Here is a 20,147-nt window from a genome sequence, read left to right as displayed (position 1 = left end):
GCACACCAGGGGCACACCCAGGCCTCACTCCCATCCTCTGCTCGGCCTGCTTATAGCCCAGCCTGAGGGTGCCTCCTGCCTGGGCTCCACTGTGGCCACCGTCCTTTCAGGAGTCAGCTGGCTGTAACAGTGTGGTAACCAGGTGACCTTGGCAGATGGGGCTAGGTGGGGCCCTGAGCATCCAGCAGAGAAACCAAGACAGGATGCACCGGGAGAGGCACCTGTGCAGCATTCTGAGCCCACAGCAGTGACGGAGCCTTTGCACATGCTGAGCATGTGGTCATGGGGAAGACATCCCAAGCAGTTGTTTGCAGGGCACAGGCCATGGGAATTGCCCACAGAAATGGACGGGCGACTGCTGGTTGGTGTGCTGTGGTTGTCAGATCCCTGCCCTCCCTGTGGCCTTCCATCAGATCTCGACCCCGCCCCCCCCCCCCCCCCCCCCCCCCCCGCCCCATGACACCATGAAGTCTCCAGTTTCAGGCAGGGTTCAGAGCCCGACTCAACAGTTCACAGCTGCCACATGCCTGTGGCCCAGGCTGGAGTGATGGAGGTCATTTCTCTGCAGGCACAGAGAAGGTGCGCCAGGCCCAGGAGTGTGGGCAGCTGCATGTGGTCAACCCCGACTGGCTATGGAGCTGCCTGGAGCGCTGGGACAGGGTGGAGGAGCAGCTCTTCCCTCTCAGGGACGACTATGGCCGAGCGCAGAGGTGAGCACCTCGCCTGCTACCTGCCTTCCCATTACCATGGCTACTCCCACCCCCAGACTGTCCCAAAACGTTGTCACCCCCATCTCAGTTGCTTTTTTTCCCAGTTATGCCAAATGGGCTTAGCAGCAAGGCTTGGCTTGCCTGCATTTCCTTCCTGGCCTAGAGCAGCATCAGGAACGATGTTGAGGCTTTGTGGGGTGCTGGTGGCCGGGAGACAGTGACCAGAGCGAGGGGTGCTCAGAGCCTAAGAGGTCAAGGTGGAGCTATGGGAAAGGCCCGCTCTGTGTGTTTGCGGGGAGAGCCGCCTGTTTTTTCGGGAACAGCTTCAGAAAACTCTTCCTGTTATCAGAGTTCGGACCTTGTATTCAGGGTTAAGATTCCGAAGCAGAGAGGCAGTGATCGCAGACTCGGGCTGAGATTCCAGGATGGGCATGCAGCAGTCTGCTCTCTTGATCTGCAGCCCTTCAGCTGGGCCTGAGCCTGTTCCACACTTTCTCACAGCTCTTGTTCTGGTCCCACAGAGAAGACGGCCCAGCAGCCTTTCCTGACAGGCAGGGTGCACTTCCCACTGCCTTGTTCCACCCGACGCCCGTCCACCCCAGGACCCAACCAGGGCCGGAAGTTCGCATCTATGACGCCAATACGGGCAAGCTCATCCGGAAAGGTGCTGTGGGCCCTGGGCCCCCTGGCTCCCTGGCGGTGCACACGGAGCACTCCTCCTTCAGGTACATGCGCCTGCGAGTTGTCATGCAGCAGAGGGGTGCCCACGAGCGCTTCACGCTGCCATGGTCACTGAGAGCAGACCAGAGGCTATGATGGCGGGACATGAAGTTGGGGCTGGCCTTACCCACTTAGGTGTCGGGCCTCTTGCACATTCTGTGCTGTCTTGGTCCCCAACACTGGAACAGGTAGGGCTGGGCTCCAGCCTGAGAGATGTTCTGCATGTGCCAGGCATGCTCACGTGCTCATACTTACCCATTGCTGTCTCTGAGGAGGCACTTGGTGTGTAGATGGGTGCACACACACCCCAGGAAGAGGAGGAGCCAGCTGGGCCACTCCTGGCACCCCGTCCACTTCTGGCCCAGATCAGACTGAGGGAGGGCCTGGCAGTGGCTGCTTGGAAACAGGAACATGAGAGAGAGAGAGCCCTCGCTGGGTCAGTCCTGCCTTCTACCCTCTTACTCTAAAGACGTGTAGACGTTTATTACAGGACACGTTCTCTATGTTATGAATGTTCATTTTTATTGCTGAAATGTTGTGTAAGATGGTGAGCTTACCCCAGTTCTGAGCACACTGTGTTTAAAGGGAGCCCGTGGATGGGCAGGGTGGCAAAGTGCTGCCCCAGGGACCCACAGGGACATGCGCATCTCCAGGCTCTGGGGAGTGAGGTGTTGGACCAGGTCAATGGAGGCAGCAGGCCAAGGGAGCCACTCCCATGAGGTCTGGGTGGGCACTGGGCCCAAGTGGAGGCAAGGTCACAATTAATGGAGGTTGTAGAGGTGGTTCTGACAAAGTATGTGTCAGGGGCTGTTACACAGGTATCTGGCACCAATTCGCCGGAGGCTGCCACGGCAGTGTGAGGAACCTATAGCCCTGGAGCTGTTGGGGATGGACAGCTGGCTTCTCTGGGCTCTTGGTGGCCAGGGCAGCATGAGGGGAGTCTCGCCCCAACCCAGCACCTGGGATGCTATCCAGATAGAGGCAGATGTGAACAGATGCTCCGGGGGAGAGAGCTGGGCAGGAACGGGGAGGCCAGAACAGCTGGCAGACCGCTCCTAGGCAGTGACCTCAGTGCTGACCGTCAGGCACAGGACATGGGCACTCAGTCTGCTTGAGTGTAGATGTTTGCCTACCCCCTTGACCTATGCCCCTCAGAGCGCACCCCTGAAGTGTGGCTGTGGCACATGGCACACCTTTTATTGGACTCGTTCTCCTAGGCCCGGCTTGGGTGGAGTGAAGCCAGGCTGGGGCTTGGGACAGAGTCCCAGAGAAGTGGGCAGGGCCTTTCGAGTAACTGCTCAATGATGTGGGACAGGCAAATGGGGGAGAGGTAGAGGGTTTCAGCAGAGGCTTGTAGCCTCAACAGAAGCATGTTCCAGAACTGAAAAATCCCAATCTAAGATTAACTGGAAGACAGTAGAAAATGTGCAGACGGGCAGCCCGGTTGGCTCAGTGGTTTAGTGCAGCCTTCAGCCCGGGGCATGATCCTGGAGACCTGGGATCGAGTCCCACATCGGGCTCCCTGCATGGAGTCTGCTTCTTCTTCCTTTGCCTGTGTCTCTGCCTGTCTCTCTCTCTCTCTCTATCATGAATAAATAAATAAAATCTTTAAAAAAAAAAAAACCGTGCAGTCTGGAAACAGAAATGAGGAGGAGCTGGGACCGGTACGCAGTCCCAGGGCGGGGGCAGATCAATGTGGGTACTTCATCTCTGGAATTTCTCCAAAACAGAAACAGATCCTCAGGTCCCATAACCTGTGATACAGGCTGGATAGTAGAAAACTAGGTGAGCGCATGGTAGTTAGGTTTTTAAAAAAACAAGGAGAAGGGGCATCTAACTGGCTCAGTAGAACATGCAACTCGATCTCAGATTATGAATTTGATCTTGATGTTGAGTGCAGAGATGACCTAAAAACAACTAAAGAATTAAAAAAAAAGAGAGAGAAAACCTGTTTTGTACATATAGCGTGAGAATATACATTTTATGTTATTAACTGGTAATATTAATGCTGATGTTAACAAAGCACAATTACAATACTTTTAGGTATTAGATGCTACTATGTGATACAAGCCAAGTTTATATCTCAAATGTATTTACACGTAGCAGAAGGATGATAGCAGGTTGTTTTAATTGCTAGAAGTACAGCAGGGTTATGACCTTTGAAGAGGGCACAATCACCTGAGTAAGAAAGAGTAGGCTGTTGAGACCTCTCAGGCCGTGGACAGAGGTGAACATTAAGAGGCAGCAGCAGGTGCCATGTGGACGGCGTGCGTGCACGGGAAGGTGGGCAGTGTCTGGGTCCCCTGGCAGGATGTGAGCCATGGAGGAGGTGGAGGGGGTGATGGCGACAAGAGGGAAGAGGGTCACCGCAGGCCAGGTGAGAGTTGACTTCTCAGGTGCTGGCAGGTGCACGGGGACAGCTGCTTGAGAAAGCCCTTGTAGCTACAGACGGTTCAGGCCAGGGTGCGCAGAGATGAGGTGCTGAGCCAGGCAGAGGCTGGGAGTATGGCTTGCCGTTCCCGTGGTGCTGGTGAAGTGGGCCACGTGTCCCTCCTGCTGGAAGAGCTGGTTTGTGCAGCTTGTCCTATGCTGAGCCTAGGCAAGCTCGGCTCCATTGGTGGTGTCCTGGGCGGAGCCTCTGTGACACTGACGGGGGATGACACTGCCGGGGGATGACACTGCCGGGGGATGGGCTGGTGGGAGCCCTGGTGGCCTGCAGGGATGCTGCCCGGTTCCTCCTGAGTCGTGGCTCCTGCTTGTACAAGACGCTCGTGGGATGCTGGGAAAAGGTGCTGTTGTGGGCGGGAGGTGGACATCTGGACCCCTGGCTTGAGGGGCGCTGTGGTGACCTCCTTCCTCACTTCATGGTTCTTGTGGAGAAGTGTTTATACAGTTGGGGTGAGGGGAGCATCCCAAGGAGGGTCCCCTGGTTTCTTGTCGTCTCACATGGACAGCGCTGTGACCCTCTATGTGGGGGTCCCCAAGGCCAGGCTCAGCCAAGGCAGCCGAGCCATGAAGGGTAGCAAGGGGTGCTATGCTGTCCCTGCACCCTGGGTGGATGGATGGTGGCCCCAGGTCAGGTTTAGGGGGACCATGGACTGTGGGACAGGGGTCGGGGGCTGCAGTGAATCTGGGGCTTCTGACTCAGGTACTGGGTCTGATGGCCCAGCCATCCTCCGTAAGTCATCGTGGGGCAGACAGCCCTCCCTCATGTCTGTGCTCATCGACTAGAGTTGGCAGCCCACCCAAGGCCACCGTGCCATGCTCATGGCCCAGACAGCCTGAGAGGGAAGCGGTGCTGCGGTTTATGACATGGGCTTCCGTCACGGGGACTAGATCCTCCTCTGTGAGGCTCTGTGCTGCTGTCGTGACCATCATGTGGTTCGGATTCTCTCTGTGCATGAAGCTGTGCGTTAAAACCCCAGCATGCTCAGAGCACTAAAGTCAGCTTACAGTCACCTTATGTCACCGAAAGCCATCACAAAATCAGTGCTGTGCAGACGTTTATGTGAGCGATTCCTGCTTTTGAGAATCTGCTTTTTTTACTACTGAAAGTTAGATCACCAATCTTTGAGTTAATTCTCTTAAGCATAAAGAACAAACATCTGGAATGTTTAGAACTTGGGTTCAAAGATGCTCCAGGCTTGCCTGGAGTAAGTGGCAGTAGGTCAGGAGTTTGTACAGTGCGGAGGGGAGAAGTAGTCTGGAAACACTTGCAGTGGTAGGCTCCCTGGAACACAGCTGAGTGCTGCCCTTACATAGAACACTCACAGCAGATTACCACCTCTTTGCTCAGAAATGTGTATGATTATTGTGAATAGTGGCACGGCGGCTTGAGAAAACAGAATAACAAGCTTTTCAGCTCCGTCTTTTTGGAGGAAATCACACACTTGCATGGTAGTTTATTTGGAGGTGGCTCTGATGCAATTTTTGTTGTTTGTTTGTTTGTTTGTTGTGAGCTTAGAAGTATGATTTCCACCAAAATACTCATTGACTTGTTGCCAGGCTGCATAGGCATACAGAGGATGTTAGCACTGTCGATGAACTCAGGCTAGTGGTTATCCCGTCAGGGCCATCTGAGGCTCATTCCAAATAACCCGCCACTGTGATGGTAGGCGTCATCTCCTTCCTGACTTGTGTGTAGGAAACTCTCTGTTCTAAAACTAGCGAAAGAAATGACCCATGTATGCAAAAGGGGCGGCCCCTGTCCCCGCAGCAGTCCAGGACTGAGAGAAAAGAGGACAGGGCCTGGGGCACACTCTTATGGGTGCCTGAATAGGCGGAAAGACCCCCGCAATTCATCATTGCGGCAGAGTAAGGGCCCCCTTTCTGTTTGGAGCGAGAGCTCCTATTTATTTGATTTCATGTTGTACCCTGCACCCGTGTCCCTAATCCACCTGTCCACATGCCGCCACCCAGGCACCTCCAGGCCACCTCTGTTTGCACCATCAGCCCTCACAGATGTGAGGTGTCCACACTGGTATGTCCTGGGAACCGCAGGCTGCAAGGTCTGTGCCAGCTGCCCCTCGAGGCTCTGGTCCCCCTGCTCCTGCATGCCGAGGGCTGCAGTAAGTAGAGCCTGGCGGTGCTGGCACAGCCCCATTCTGACCCCGGAACCCTGGGTAGGCCCCATTGTGACAGGGTGCCTGGGGCAGAGAGCACTGATGCCCTTCGTGTGCTTGTCTGACTTAAGAGGCCCAGAGAACCGTGAGTGTCTGTCTTTCTGACTTTGGTGTTTCTCGTTCTGGGCGGGGGTGCTGGCTCCCTGGGGGCTGTCCCGGTGCTTGCACGAGGGCACTTCTCTGTGAGAGAAGGAAGAGAGGGGAACCACACACCTCACCCACTTGGGGGGTAAAGCTGGGAGGGACAGGACCAGGCCCAAACCTCGGGCTTCACCATGCAGTGACCTCAGGATGGTCCTGGTCCTGGTCCTGGTCCTGGTCCGGGGGTGGGCAGTGGAGCATCCAGGACCCCGGGGAGGCACAGGAACTCACCACACTGTCAGCCTGAGCTTGCTTCCCCGCAAGGACAGAGTTCAGGATTCTGATTCTTTACCTCATGGTTACTATATGCCATTAGCTGTGAATGTTTGTGCGTTTTTTTAATTACGAGTTCTATTTTGAGGTTGCAGGCAGATGTGAGCAGTCGGAGAGAGATCCCGTGTGCCCTTCCCCCAGGTTGCTGGGCCATAGCAGTGTGCAGACCTGCAGGCCAGCCTCCCCACCAGGGGTTCGGGGACACAGAATCACCCCCTCCTGGCCTTCGGTCAGTGCCCTGCTCACAGGCTTTTGTAGTCCGTGACCGCCACTCAGCCCACTGCTGGCCCTCTGTCTGCAGTTCCACCTCCCACGGCCGAGCAGCGTTGTGCCAGGGGAACCCCCAGAGGACACCTGGGTGTGGCCTGCCATGGGCCAACACAGACATAGGCCTGCCGCTGCGTGCACTTGTGCAGTCCAGTGCCCAGTGGTGGGACCACTGTATGCAGGGTGTGGGCCTGATTTTGTAACAGACCCCCTTTCTCTGCACCCCCGCAGCGAAGTGTCTTGCGTATCTCTGCCGTTTCCAAGCTGGATGGTTGGTGGAGTTTGACGTTTTTTATGTAGGTGCTGTTTCTTTGTGGATGGTGTGGCTGGAAGGTACTTTCTTATTCTGTAGCTTTCCATCATCATTACAGAGTTGGGCAAAGCAAAAGTGTTTGATTTTGATGAATTAGGTTCTGCTTAGCAGTTTCGTTGAATACGCATTTGGCGTCAAGTCTGAAGTCTTTGTGTGCTCCTAGATCCTAGCGGTTTCCTCTCATGTCTTGTTCTAAAAGCTTCATAGCTTTTACATTACATTCTGAGTTTTCACACAAGGTGTGAGAGTTTTGGGTTGGAGGTGGGTTCTGCCCCACCCTGTTTGCTGAAAAGGCATCTCGGTCCATCACTTCGGTGCCCGAGTCAGGTGTCACGGGTACGTACATCTGTGCGGGTCAGTTCTGGGTTCCCGTCTGTTCCCTTGATCTAAAAACATTTTTGTCTTTTCTTGATTTTAAGGTGAAAACATTGCATTTTTCACTTTCAATAGGATGTTGGCTCTAGGTTTTCTCTTGATGCTCTTTACCAAGTTGGAGGAGTTTCCCCCTCTTCCTGATTTTTGGGAAGTTTGTATCCTGACTGGGTATTAAATTTCTCAGATGCTTTATCTGTTAGTGATATCAGTTGGTGTTTCCTCTTTGGCCTGTCACTGGAATTTTACTTCTCTTGTAGGTCAAGGAACCTTTTTCTCACAGTTTTCAAGGCTTTTGTCTTTGTCTTGAAGAATAAACTTGATGACGTGTCCTAGCGTGGGTTTGGGGGTATATCATTTTTGGTTTCACCCAACATTTTGAATCAGAAAGTTGAATGTCTTTCACCACATTTAGGACATTTGTAGCCCTAGTTCTGTGAGGACTTTTCCTGTTTCTCCTCCTGGGATCGGGGACGCAAATATCGAATCCTGTCCTCTCATGTGTTCAGAAAGCACGTTCTTCTTCCCTTTCCAGTCTCCCTTTTCCCCGTTGTTCAGGTGGAGCAATTCTTGTCACGCCCCACGTTCTCTGTCCTCTCCATTATGAAGTTGAGCCCATCCCACCTGTTTTTTTCAAATTGAGGCTATGAAAATGTTTTCCGTTCTGAAGCTTCTGCTTGGCTCTTCGTAGCTTCTGTTTCTTCTTCTTCTTTTTTTTTTTTTTTTTTTTTTTTTTTTAAGATTTTATTTATTCGTTCATGAGAGAGACAGAGACATAGGCAGAGGGAGAAGCAGGCTCCAATGCAGGGAGCCCAATGCAGGACTTGATCCTGGGACCCCAGGATCATGCCCCGGGCAGAAGGCAGGTACTAAACTGCCAAGCCACCCAGGGATCCCCAATAGCTGCTGCTTTTTCACTGGGTTTTCTTACCTATGTCACATGTGCTTGCAGTCCTTGTGTAGGCATGCTTCACCATCGCGTTGGATCCCAGAGTGGCCATTCCCCACCGCCCTTCTCATTTAGCCGGGGGCCTTCCTGGTTTTCGGTAGGACGCGTGATTTTCCATTGAAGCCCGACGTCTTCACATCACATGGTGAGAGTCGGGGCCTTATTCCCACCGGGTGCTGGGCTTCTCTGAGGTGGACACACCGTGGCCCATTCGCGCACGGGGAGATGTCCACGTCTACACTCAGCCTCCGTTGGCACCTGTATGGGTGTCACTGCTGCTGCCAGGCCGTGGGGGCTCCGGCTGCCCCCCGGGGTCACCGCCGACGTGGGGGAGGGATGTCCATGTTACCACGGGGTGAAGGTGAACATCTGACTCACACCTCCCAGCCTGTAGCGGGGCCTCATTACTGCAGGTGAGGTGCTTGCCTGGGCCCCACCTGCCATGGTCTCCCAAGGACTCTGCCTGGGGGACATAGCTTGTGGTGGTGGCCTACAGCAGAGCACTGACTGGAGAGAGCAGGCTGCCCTTGGGGCTCCATGTCTGCCTGTTAGTGTTCTGTGTTACCCACTCCTCTTCCTGCCCTCCCTCTTCTGTCAGTCCTCTGTGTTTCTCTGGGTCTCAGAGTGAGCCCCCAAGGCCCCCCTGCCTGCCTGGGATGGTTGTCAACTTTGGGATTCAGAGTAGACAGTGAATCTCTTTGTGGTTTACTTCCTCTTGGAGGGATGGTCCCGTTTGGAGGAGCTGCGCAAGCAGCCTGGTGTCGGGGCAGGGGCTCTTGCCCTGGGGGTTTGCTGCCCCAGAGTCCCCCTGCCGAATGCGGGAACTGGGAGCCGAACCATCTGGGACCTCCGTCATGCCATTCACAGTAACAATAAGCTGTTATGTGTTAACACAGTAACACAGCTTTAATGAAATAGCTTGTTTGCCAAGTGGACAAGCAGTCAAGGAGAAGAGCGGCTTGTTCTGCGATTGTGGCTCTGGCTGCTGCCTCTGCCCCTTGGTGGAAACAAGAAGAAATTCTGTGGCCTCCAGTGTGCTGTGTCATTGGTGAAGGGACATAGGGGCCCTCGATACGGTGGCTGATGCAGCGTTCTGTGAGATGAAGCCGCCCCTAGGGGTTCCCTGTCCGCACGTTTCAGGTTGTGGTTAGAACTGAGCCCACTTTTCTGAAGGAAGACTGACATCCTTGTTCTTCAGGAACCTGCTGTTTTCCCACATCGGGGCCGCCGGTCAGCGGGTGTAGTGGTGTCCCTGCGGAGCACAGGGTGCTGGTCCCTCACAGATGTCAGGGAAGGTGTCACTTTGACAGAGGGTACACAGCTGCTAGCACGGCTGCTGCTCTTCACTTTTGGAGTTTGGACATAAAACCCCCATGTTTTCTCAGAATCCTGAGGTTTTCGTGCATCAGCATCCATGTCTCAGGGAGGGTGCTAGTGGCCGGCCACGACCGTGGGGCCAGAGGTGTGGGGCAGACTCCGAGCCCAGCAAGCCACTGCGGGGGACAGCTGCTCGGGGTGGACGCAGAGGCCATGTGCGTGGAGGGCGCCCCGCCTGGGACAGGCCCCAGAGCAGAGCACTATGATAACGCTCGCCGGTTTGTCGTGTTAATGTTTGACCATTTCCCAGAACTGTGCGCATGCCATCCCGAGAGGTACCCCCTGCCTCCGGCGGACAGCTGGCTGGCTTCAGCCCTGGGCACCTTCTCTTGGTTCCGCAGAGCACAGACAGAAAGGTTTGTTGGCCTTGTTTTACAAGTCTTACAGCTTTCGGGATGCCCGGGTAGTTCAGCAGTGAAGTGTCTGCCTTTGGCTCGGGGCGTGATCCCGAAGTTCCAGGATGGAGTCCCACGTCAGGCTCCCTACATGGGGCCTGCTTCTCCCTCTGCCTGTGTCTCTGCATCCCTCTGTCTCTCTTTCTGTCTCTCATGTTATTCAAGAATATTCATAAATAAAATCTTTAAAAAAGTCTTACGGCTTTCTAGGAAATTGTTCGTTAGCGCTTCACTTTTTGCCCTTGGTTATAAAACTAAGGGACCCAGTGCAGCGGTGCTATGCCAGCAGGAGAAGGTAGGTGTTCGCTTCCAGGGGCAAGGTTGCGGCGATGCCAAGCCTCTGCTCTGAGCAGGCGCGTGTGCTGCTGTCGACCACGGTGGCTCCTATAACTAAAATGCTGTGTTTGTGTATGTTTGTGTGCCTGCTCCAAGAGTCAGGAGTCCATCAAAGTGACTTTCCTCATGTGGGACCTATGACGTTCATTTCAGAGTGGTTCAGCCGCCGCGGCAGATGCTTGCGCAAGAGCTGCCAGATAGCCGACCTGGAGAGCAGCCCGGCCCCAGTGGACGGAAGCGACAGCCCAGCATGTCAGAGACAATGCCGCTGTACACGCTGTGTAAGGAGGACTTAGAGAGTATGGACAAAGAGGTGAGGCCCGCGGGCGCCAGCGCGCCGGGGGCAGGGCGGCGACCGTACTCACGCACCGCCCTTGGTGTCCCAGGGACGCTTCCACCAAGACATGCGGCGGCCTTGAGTGATGCGTCGGGGCATCGGCAGCGCTGGAAAGCCCAACCGCGACTCGCCAGTGGGGCCGACGGCCAAGACCTCGTCTCCGTCATTGGCGAGGGTCCGGCCTCGGGCGGGTGGGGCCAGGGCTGCCGGCGGCCTGTGCTGCCCAGTGGGACACCCTCAACGGCCGCCCACCCAAGTCACGGCCGGCAGCCCACTGTAGGATCTTAGCTCCTCCACTAAATAGTTTTAGGGCTCATCAGTGGGGTTTTGTTTCTTCATATGCTTAGTGGTGAGAATAAGGATAATGAGGCCCTGGATTTTCTTTGAGAACCAAATCACACAGAGCTGCAGATATTTTTGTAAGTCAGCCTGTTGTCTGTCTCCGAGTCACCTTCAGAGATGACAGCAGCTCACATGTTAGCCTGTCCCAAGTCCCTCATGCCCTGCCTAGGTCAGCGCCCCTGACAAAGAGGTCCTCCCTGTGGGGCTCTCCGTTGGTTCACCGGGGGTTAGTGCAGAAAACCACCTCATGCATCCAAGCGAATATGGCACCTCCTGGGCACTCCCAGCCAGCCTCTGCCTGGGACAGAAGCTGTGCACTGGCTGGTGCCATGGCGGCCTTGCTTTCTGCTCCAGCACCACGCTCCATGTCCACCGCCACCGCTGGGAGGACGCATACAGAGCAGAACACGTTGCGGTCTATTTTCAGCAGCAGCAGGAAAACGTCAGTGGTTATCCTCAGCACAAACTTAACCAGCAAGATGCGCATTGACCTTATGACAGTCAAACCCTGTTTGCAGATGGGCTTGGGTTCCTTTCTGTGCCATTTTTTTAACATCTCGCAAGTATGTGTGCTGGTTTTTGTTTCATAAAAATGTTTTCTCCAAAAACATTTCCACAGGGCTACTTCTTTCTGTCTGAGGAAGTGGCTGGCCCCACAGGGCCCAGGGAGGAGGGCTGCCTGCACCTGCCTCCCTGCCCTCCTGCCCATCTTGCAGACACACATTCCAGTGTGTCAGGTGGCAACCCTGATTTTGTTACTTGTTCCATGTCAGAGGGTTTTGGAATCTGTGAACTAAAAGCATTAAATGCAACTTTTCATCACTCTGAGGAATAAAAATAAGCCTTCAAGCCTTCCATCTGGCTCCTCGACCACAAGAGGTATGGAAGGCCAGAGCAGCCTTAGACTGTGGATCTGGCGAGCGCTGTGCTGTGCTGTCAGTGGTGCAAGAATAGAGGTCCGGGTCCTGTCAGCCCTACCAGGGAGGCCACTGACACTGGTGTCCTGGCCAGTGGCAGCAGCCGCCAACCCTCCACCCCAGCCCCTCCTCCTAGATTCCTGGTTCTTGGGAAGCATGGTGGGCCACAGACTACAGGGTTTAAAATTGGAAGCTGAGAGGCAGGGACGCAAACACGCATGGCCTCACACATGTATTGTGGTGTCCCTCCCATCTGCAGTTCTGTTTGGAGCAGAAAGGGTCCCCAGGAGCTACGGCAAGTGGCCGAGACTGGACAAACAGTCCATCTTCCTAAGAACTCAGTAACACCTGGCAGTGCTGTGCACTTGGCTGCTAGGTGCGGATCACCTGGAGGCGCAGCAGTGGTGGGTGGTCTCAGAGGAGCTTCGTGTCAGGTTACATGGGGACGACCTGGACAGAGCGTGTCCTGACAGGAGGAACACCCAGGTGTCAGAAGATGCCATGGACCATGCCCACATGCCCAGAGAGGTTGTTAGAGCGCCGTGGTCCAGGTGGCAAGAGATGCTTCTCGTCCCTGCGGAGTGCTGGAGAGCAGACACACAGCCTCTATGACACTGGTCTTGGGCCCCTGCCCTGTGAGCTTGAAGAAGTGACGCAGTCTTGCATCCACTTTGCTGTCTCACGAGGTGTGCCACACTCACACAGCTCTGGACCAGGAGCAGAATCCTAAAAGGAGGGAGTAGGACAATCATGCTCCACATGCAACATTCAGAGAGCGCCCCAGTCTGCAGGGCGGTGACCCTGAGGTCGTTCACCAGAGCAGAAGGAAAGGAGGGTGAGGCTCATAGGAAATTTTGGAACCTTGGAAAAGAATCCCAGGAAGTGTCCAAAACCTGGAGCGCGCTGCGATAGAAAGGGGCCATGGTGCACTGGTGACATGTCGGACTGCTCATTTTCTGGTGGCTCATGTCCCTTGGTGGCTATTTGGGTGGATTGCTTTTCCAGAGTCCTGGATTCTGTAGATGTGTACACATTGCAGACTTAAGGGGCCACTTTTCTGCATTCATTTGTTGGATTTATCAAGAACATTTAATTGGATAACAAAATGTTTTCTGTATGAGCTCCTTCAGTGGTGGATCTGCCAAAAACATCTATTTCAAATGCAGTTAAGTTCTAGGAGTTGGAAATCTACCTCAGGACACCCAGCATGATTCGGGACACAGCAGGGGCTCTCTTTCAGCACAGTAATGAGGGGTCCTGGGAATAGGATGGAGCAACATGAGCTCCTGACCTATGTTACTAAGGAGGTCCCCATGCTGCCCCATGCTTCCCTATGCCATGTGCTCCCCTGTCCGCCCCCCCCATGCTCCCCTGTGCTCCCTTGTGCTGTGTCCTGACATCCCCCCGTGCTCCCCTGTGCCATGTCCTCCGTCCCCCCCATACTCCCCCGTGCTCTCCTGTGCTGTTCTGATGTCCCCCTCTGTGCTCCTCTGTGCCGTGTCCTGATGTCCCCCCCCATGCTCCCCTGTGCTGTGTACCCCATCTCCCTCGTGCTCCCCTGTGCTGTGTCCTGATGTCCCCCAGTGCTCCCCTTGCTGTGTTCTGATGTCCCCCTGTGCTCCCCTGTGCCGTGTCCCCCGTCCCCCCTGTGCTCCCCTGTGTCGTGTTCTGACTTATGGTCCCCCATGGCCCCTGGACAATCACTCCATACCTACCGTAGTTGGAATTTTTCAATCTGCCTCCTCCGGCTGCAGTCAGCATTGACAGGTACTCCACAGCTGGGGTGTCCAGAGCATGTCTGTCAGAGGCCCTTTGTCTGGGCCCAGACACCTCTCCTAGCCCCCAGCAGATAGCCCCCACCCCACAGCCCCCACCCTACACCCCCCCTTCATTTCTGTCCCTCCTTTGTTCAGCTGCCAGGGTTCTCTAAACACAGCTCAGCTCGTGTCACTGGAGGCACCGCTCACTGGTGACAGGTACCCTAGGGGCTGTGTGGCCTGCCTTAGCCTATTGTCTTTGTGCCCCAGGCATTGCAGATCCACATCCACCAAACTAGGGTCCAAGACAGAGAGCCCGCCCACCACCACAGTCCCTGTGCATGGCTCCATTCTGCGGGCTTGGCTAACTGCGGCCAGCCATGCCTTGGGGTCAGGTCCCTTGCAGTCAGAAGGTCAGTGGCAGCCTGACAGTGAATCACATGCCCACATCGTTGGCCCCTTCGTGTCCCTGTAGGAGGACGAGGAGCCGGGCCACGTGGTGAGATGTGGTACGATGCTCTGAGAGCGGCCATGTCCACACATGTTAATGGCACGTCGTTAGGGTCGCTCTGTTTCAGCACCAGTTACTGGTAACCTTTCCCCAGATGCACATGGATAGGGTTCAGGCGTCCCCAGGGCTTTGGCCACATGCCCCACGGATAAGGGAGGGACTGCTATGTACGCACGTCTGCTATGATTATTTGTTTAATCACGTCAGTGCCAGATGGTTGTACTTCACGTACCATGGCTCACACGCAGGTGAGCGCCGTGACCTCAGCATCTGCCATGGTTCAGACAGAAGTGATGGGGGCGCCAGCCCATATGTTCACACCGTGGGCAGCAGGTTCCATTTCCACCATCATGTGCGAGATGGGAAGCCTTATTTTGTTGTATGGACGCTTCAGTTCTGTTGAATTGATAGGTTTGTTTCTGATGAGTAAGCGCTATCTGTAAGCATGGTGAGCTCACCCCTGTTTCCTGCCTCCCTGGGGTGATACCTTTCTTGGGAGGAAGTGGGGCCTCAGGCAGGGGTGCTGCTGTCTGGAGACTCACAGGTGATCCCGTATGAGCTAACCAGAGCACCTCAGGGAGCCACATGGCCCCGAGAGTCTATCCACATGAACAGTCTCATTCAGAGTACTGGCTCTGGAAGGGTCCGCCTGGGGCTGGGAAGCCGCCAGGACTAATTTCAGCCTGGTACCACACCCTACCATGTGCACCCTCCCATGTGCTGCATTCAGTGTAGGACTCCTGCATTGGGAGCATCTTCGCAGAGCTGCTTCTCCTGGCCCTGACGGCAGGTCTACCCCATCTGGCAGCAAACACTGTTTTGCAATTATATTCAGAATAAAACAGGCACATTTTCTATTGGCTTCAAGATGTTGAGACAAAGCAAGTATATTCCAGAAGCTACCATGGACCCAGCTTTGGGGACAGTGGGTAGCACAGGTGTGGCTGCAGCACTGTTTGAGTTCGTGCTTCTGGGTCAGGGTTGTTTGTTACTGTTCAAAACACGTTCATAATGTTTTGCCCAAATTATGGTTCTTAGGGTTAATAGAGTCTTCGACCCTGTGTGATTCTTCACCAGGTGTCACCTCCCAGAGGTGGTGGGTTTTATTGTTAACACCACAGTGTTTTCATGGATCAGGGTTATTCACGTGTGTTTACTTTTTAGGCAAAACACAAGAAAAGCACAGAGTGGAGTACTCACTGTGTTTGTTCCGAGACTGCTGAGCAGTTTTTGTGGTGAGATGTGTGGGCTGTGGTTCTCCCTTTCATGTTAAAGCCGACAACAATCTGTTCTGAAAGTGAAAAGGTTAATACCGTATAAAAACAGAGTGTGTGCCTGGACTCAGTAAGTGGAGTGTTAGCGTAAGTAATCCAGAGACCCAGCAAGCCGTTCGCCTCACATGTGTTGATATGCAGGGAAACATCACAGTTGGGAGAAAAGCAAAGCAGCGCCAACCTGCGTGCCGCCCGGGGGCTCCCCCCACAGCCTCCCCGAGCCTGCAGCTAAAGCCCTCAGGATGGGAAAAGCACGGCCGCAGGGGCACCTGGCTGGCTCAGTCCATAGAGCACATGACTCTTGACCTCAGGGTCATGAGTTCGAACCCCATGTTGGACCTATAGCTTACTTAAAAAAAAAAAAAAAAAAGAGAATTTCAGAAAGAACCAACGAGCAGACAGGTCCCTGAAATTTCAGTCAGTGTGGGTGTGGCAGGGACGGCAGAATGTGCATGGTGGTGGGTTTCCTGGCCCTTCTCCTGCACCCAGTTCTGGGCCTCACGGAGGTGGGGACGTCTCTTGCCAGCTCTGCTCTGGGCCAGCCCCTGTCGTGAAGCTGTGTAGCCACTGTGGGCAGGCACCCAAGACATGGAGGCTCTGCGGGCAGGAGCCTGCGGCCCAGAGAGGACGGAGGTCCCTTTCTCTGCCTCTCTGCCTCAGTACCGTGCAGCAGCTCAGGGAGCACCCCAATTCTGTGCAGGGGCTGACCCAAGCCTCAGGCTTACTCCATAAACAAACGTGGAACAGATGGCACCATGGCGCTGCACACAGTGAAGCAGAGTGTGGTCTTACCCGCCCGTCCCAAGCCAGGCTGGCCGCCTGCTGAAACAAACACCCGCGTTCTCCAGAGGTTCTGAGAGGGTGTGACATGGGAACTGTCCAGGCCCGATCTGACCACCCTTGACGGCAGGGTTCTGAGACCAGCGCTGCAGGAGCAGCCACAGCCAGTGGCTGTGCTCCCTGGGCAGAGAGAACTGCATGTGATGAGGCACAAGCAGCGGGAATTTCGGAACTGAGACAGACACGCTCACCCAAGTCGCTGACAATCGCCCGACACGCCCCTGCTGAAGTGGAGGCTGCAGAAACCACCCTGAGGACGTGCAGGACGTCCAGCTCAGGATCCAAGCTTCGACGTGTGTGTCGTTGGCATCCCCAGACAGGGGCAGGCATCGCCATGGGGCAGAGACTTGGACGAATGACGACTGGAAACCACCAGAACTTGGTCACAGGCATAAATTTACAGGTTTCTGATGCTACAGACCTGTCTGGCCAGTCGTAGAATTTCAGGAAAGCAGCGTGACCTTGTCTACACTCCATGTGTCCTCCTAGCTCCCTTTTCCCCACGACTACAGCAAGCGTTGGAGAGCGGGCTTGGGTCTGAAGAAGGCCCTGAGCAGCAGGGGCTCTCGTGTGCATGTCCAGAGAGCAGATCTCCGGTCAGGGCCACACGGACAGGGCGCACGGTGTAATTCAGTTTCCATTGCCATGGGGATGCCCAGAAGAAGCGGCTGGAAGATGGCTGAGATGCGGCCATGCCACAGAGTCTCATCCTTGGTGTCGTGAGCGTGTTTGATGAGCAGGAGGTCCTTTCAAAGGCTTTCATGGCTCTCATGGCAGGCTGAATATTTTCCTCTGTGCCCTCAGCCCTCTAGGCTGTGGGGCTGTGCCATCTCCTGTGTGTGCAGCTTAAGCAGCCTCATGGTCCTGCCAAGTGGACTAATCAGGCACCGACATTGGGCAGGGACCCGTGGATCAGCCACAGATACATGACATTCAGGGATTTACGTGGGTCAGCAGGCTTCCCAGGGAACCATCGAGGGAATTCCTGTGTGTCTCAATTTGGTGTTGTGTTGGATTCTAGGAAGCATGCAGTTCTGTGGTTAATCATGGATTTTCCAGCTATTTTGAGATAATTCATATGTATTGGCCTGTAGAAAGAAACCCCTTGAGGTTGAAGATAATACATGCAAACAGCATTTTAACAGTAGGAACATGAGATAGGGACACATGTCCTAATTTCTCCTGTTCTAGAGCACCAGTCCTGCGGGCTCAGCCAGGCCAGTGAATGCAGGAGGCCAAAGGAACCGTGGCGATCCAGCCACCTTCCTGCAGCGAGGGCCACCTGCGCAGGTATCCGAGCGTCCTCTCCCAGCCTGCAGGCTTCCAGGCCAATGGCAGCACAGACAGCGGGCAGGCTTCTCCTCAGTCTTATCTCTGTCAAGTTTACAGGTCCAGGTAGACCGGGCAGCACTGCCTCCATCCCTTTGTTCTGTGTCCTCCTTGGAGAAAGGAATCTTTAATGCATCTAAACACAACTCCCATTTTATCAAGAGAGGAGGTTGCCTGCTAAAGACCGTGACTGGGAAGTCTGCTTGTCTAACCGATGAGGGCCTTGCACTCCTGTATCTGGTGTCACCCTCCATGACTTCAAGTGATTTGTGTGCACGTGTGTCTCATGACCATCCCATGTCCCCAAGATGTAGGGTTGTCTACACCTGACCTCAGCCAGGTTCATTTCTGCCAGGCCTGAGGAGACTACCCCAAGTGTAAGGCCCCCTCTCTGTGGGGTCTTCCCCAAGAGCACCTGGCTGGCGGGTGAGGCAGATGGGGATCCTGCACCTGTTCCCAGCAGGGCTGGGCTGCACACCCCAGGCCGGGGGGGGTGGGATCTGTTTCTTCTCTTTCTGGGCCCCCTCGGCTGCCTTGTGTCTCCGCAGACAGAGGCTGTGAGGAGTCAGGGATTCTCGTGCTCCTGCGTCTTCAAGTGAGTTGATGGGAACGTTTCCCGGTGCTTTCACTGTGATCCACGTTGGCCCTTTGAGAGGTTTCAGGGGTTAGTTCCATATAAAATGAATTTTGTTTTTCTGTTCACGTACTTTTAGATTCTTATTCTAAAATTTTTACCCTAGTATCTTTTAAATAGTATTTACAGAGTAAATAATTCATTTTAGATTACTGTTTTTCAAAAAGCCCAGTTACCTTTTTGTAAAGAAAAGCTCTGGAGAGATGTCTTTTTTTTCCTGAAACAGTTCCTTTTACGTGAGTAAAGCAGAATGAGGAAGACTAAATTTAAGTGTAATTTAGATACAGCCAGATTTTTATGTGCATCCACAATGTTGGTTTGGCTGTGCAAAATGTTTCTCTGAATCTTGCACACAGCTGGCAGAGTGAACATACACGTGAATTAGTGATCTGCCAGCTGGAAGAGCACCTGGGCTGGTCAGGGGCACAGCTGACACAGCGGGTCAGTTCATGGTCTCCAAGAGGTTGTGACTGTGGACTTTGGTGGTCACATTTAAAATAACTGATTTTTTAAATTCTTTTTTTTCCTCTTGAAAAGGTATGGTGCAGAGTTAAAGGCCTGAAGTATTTTCAGAGGAAAGTTTAATAGAATGTTCTAATAGGTTTGCTCATCAGTGTAGAGTAAATACAGCTGGTTGAATATAGCAGTGAAGTGTGAACGTGGTAGCTTCATAGAATTAACTGCATGATTTCTACTAAATGCCTTTTAGCTTAGGAGCAAACCCTGTGTGTTACGTTTAAAGACTTTATGGTGATCTGATGATTATTGCTCTGCTGGCTTACCCGTTGCTGCACGGTTCCCATATTCTCACATGCTTGGGAGTGACTGATGGTCTCAGGTCAAAGGTGCTCTGCTTGGGGCCCCCCTTTATCCACCAGAGGCTTTGTAACTAGATGTCCCTGCCCCAGACCGCACCTGGGGGCTGGCAGGGCAGGAGGGCACATGCTCAGCCCTTCCTAGGGACAGGCTGTGGCTGGCCAGCCTCGCTGGGAGGCTCCTTGAGGGGCACCACCTAGTTGTCCCTGGAAAAAAGTCAGTTTTTATGAGTTAAATATATCTGACCACCTTTCTTCCTTTGTGCATTTTGTGGAATACACTGGAAACCTGGTCTTTCTGAATTGATGGATTTTTTTTTCAACTTAACATTTAAGGAGCCATAACATTCTGTGGTTCCAAGTTCAGAAAGCCTGAAAGCCGCTATGAGCATACCCTCAGGCTCCTCCCCTCACTGCGGCTGAGCCTCAGCTTCCCTGCAGCACGTGGCCTGGCAGTGGGGGGCGGTGCCCTGGTACCTGGGGGCTCTGGTCTTAGGTAGACCTGCTGAGAAGTGGATCAGTTCTGTAGCCTCATCTGTTCTTACCCAGATGTGCAGGTCACACCAAGCAGCTCTGACACTGCCTGGACCCACACACCCACCCTTGCCAGATGCCATTCACAAGTGGGGCATCCCAGGCCATCACCCCGTGTCTGATTAGCCAGCTGGGATCAGGGTTCTCACAACCCCGAGGGGGCTCCATCGATTGCTAGGGCAGCTCCCCGACGTCAGGACTCACTCACATCTGGTGGCTTATTAAGTCCTGAAGAACAGGACACCGAGTAGATGAAAAGCCGCCCAGGGTGAGGTCCGTGGGCTTCCGAGCGCAGAACCTGCTGTCCCCGTGGAGTGGGGGTGGGCCGCCCTGCCAGTCGTAGGTGGATGTGATCAACCCGGAAGCTCCCCGAGCCCCGTAC

At 54.2% G+C, this 20,147-nt stretch overlaps 1 protein-coding gene across 7 annotated transcripts in view; it reads left to right on the top strand.

Moving 5' to 3' along the window:
• CTDP1 (CTD phosphatase subunit 1) overlaps nucleotides 1-20,147 on the top strand; it is a 58,934-nt gene that overhangs the window by 22,605 nt on the left and 16,182 nt on the right. For 5 of the 7 annotated variants that reach the window (XM_077872558.1, XM_077872483.1, XM_077872318.1 and 2 more), the window contains exons 9-11: nucleotides 569-710; nucleotides 1,232-1,435; nucleotides 10,629-10,788. In XM_077872558.1, the coding sequence (XP_077728684.1) occupies nucleotides 569-710; nucleotides 1,232-1,435; nucleotides 10,629-10,788 (506 nt within the window). Of the gene's footprint in view, nucleotides 1-568; nucleotides 711-1,231; nucleotides 1,436-8,370; nucleotides 8,513-10,628; nucleotides 10,789-20,147 lie in introns of those variants that run through there. The other 2 variants (XM_077872708.1, XM_077872793.1) reach the window with 2 other exon arrangements.

Source organism: Canis aureus, chromosome 1 (assembly GCF_053574225.1).
Source record: "Canis aureus isolate CA01 chromosome 1, VMU_Caureus_v.1.0, whole genome shotgun sequence".
NCBI lineage: Eukaryota > Metazoa > Chordata > Mammalia > Carnivora > Canidae > Canis > Canis aureus.
Note: the sequence above shows the minus strand (reverse complement) of the source record. Positions and strands in the feature narration are given on the sequence as shown.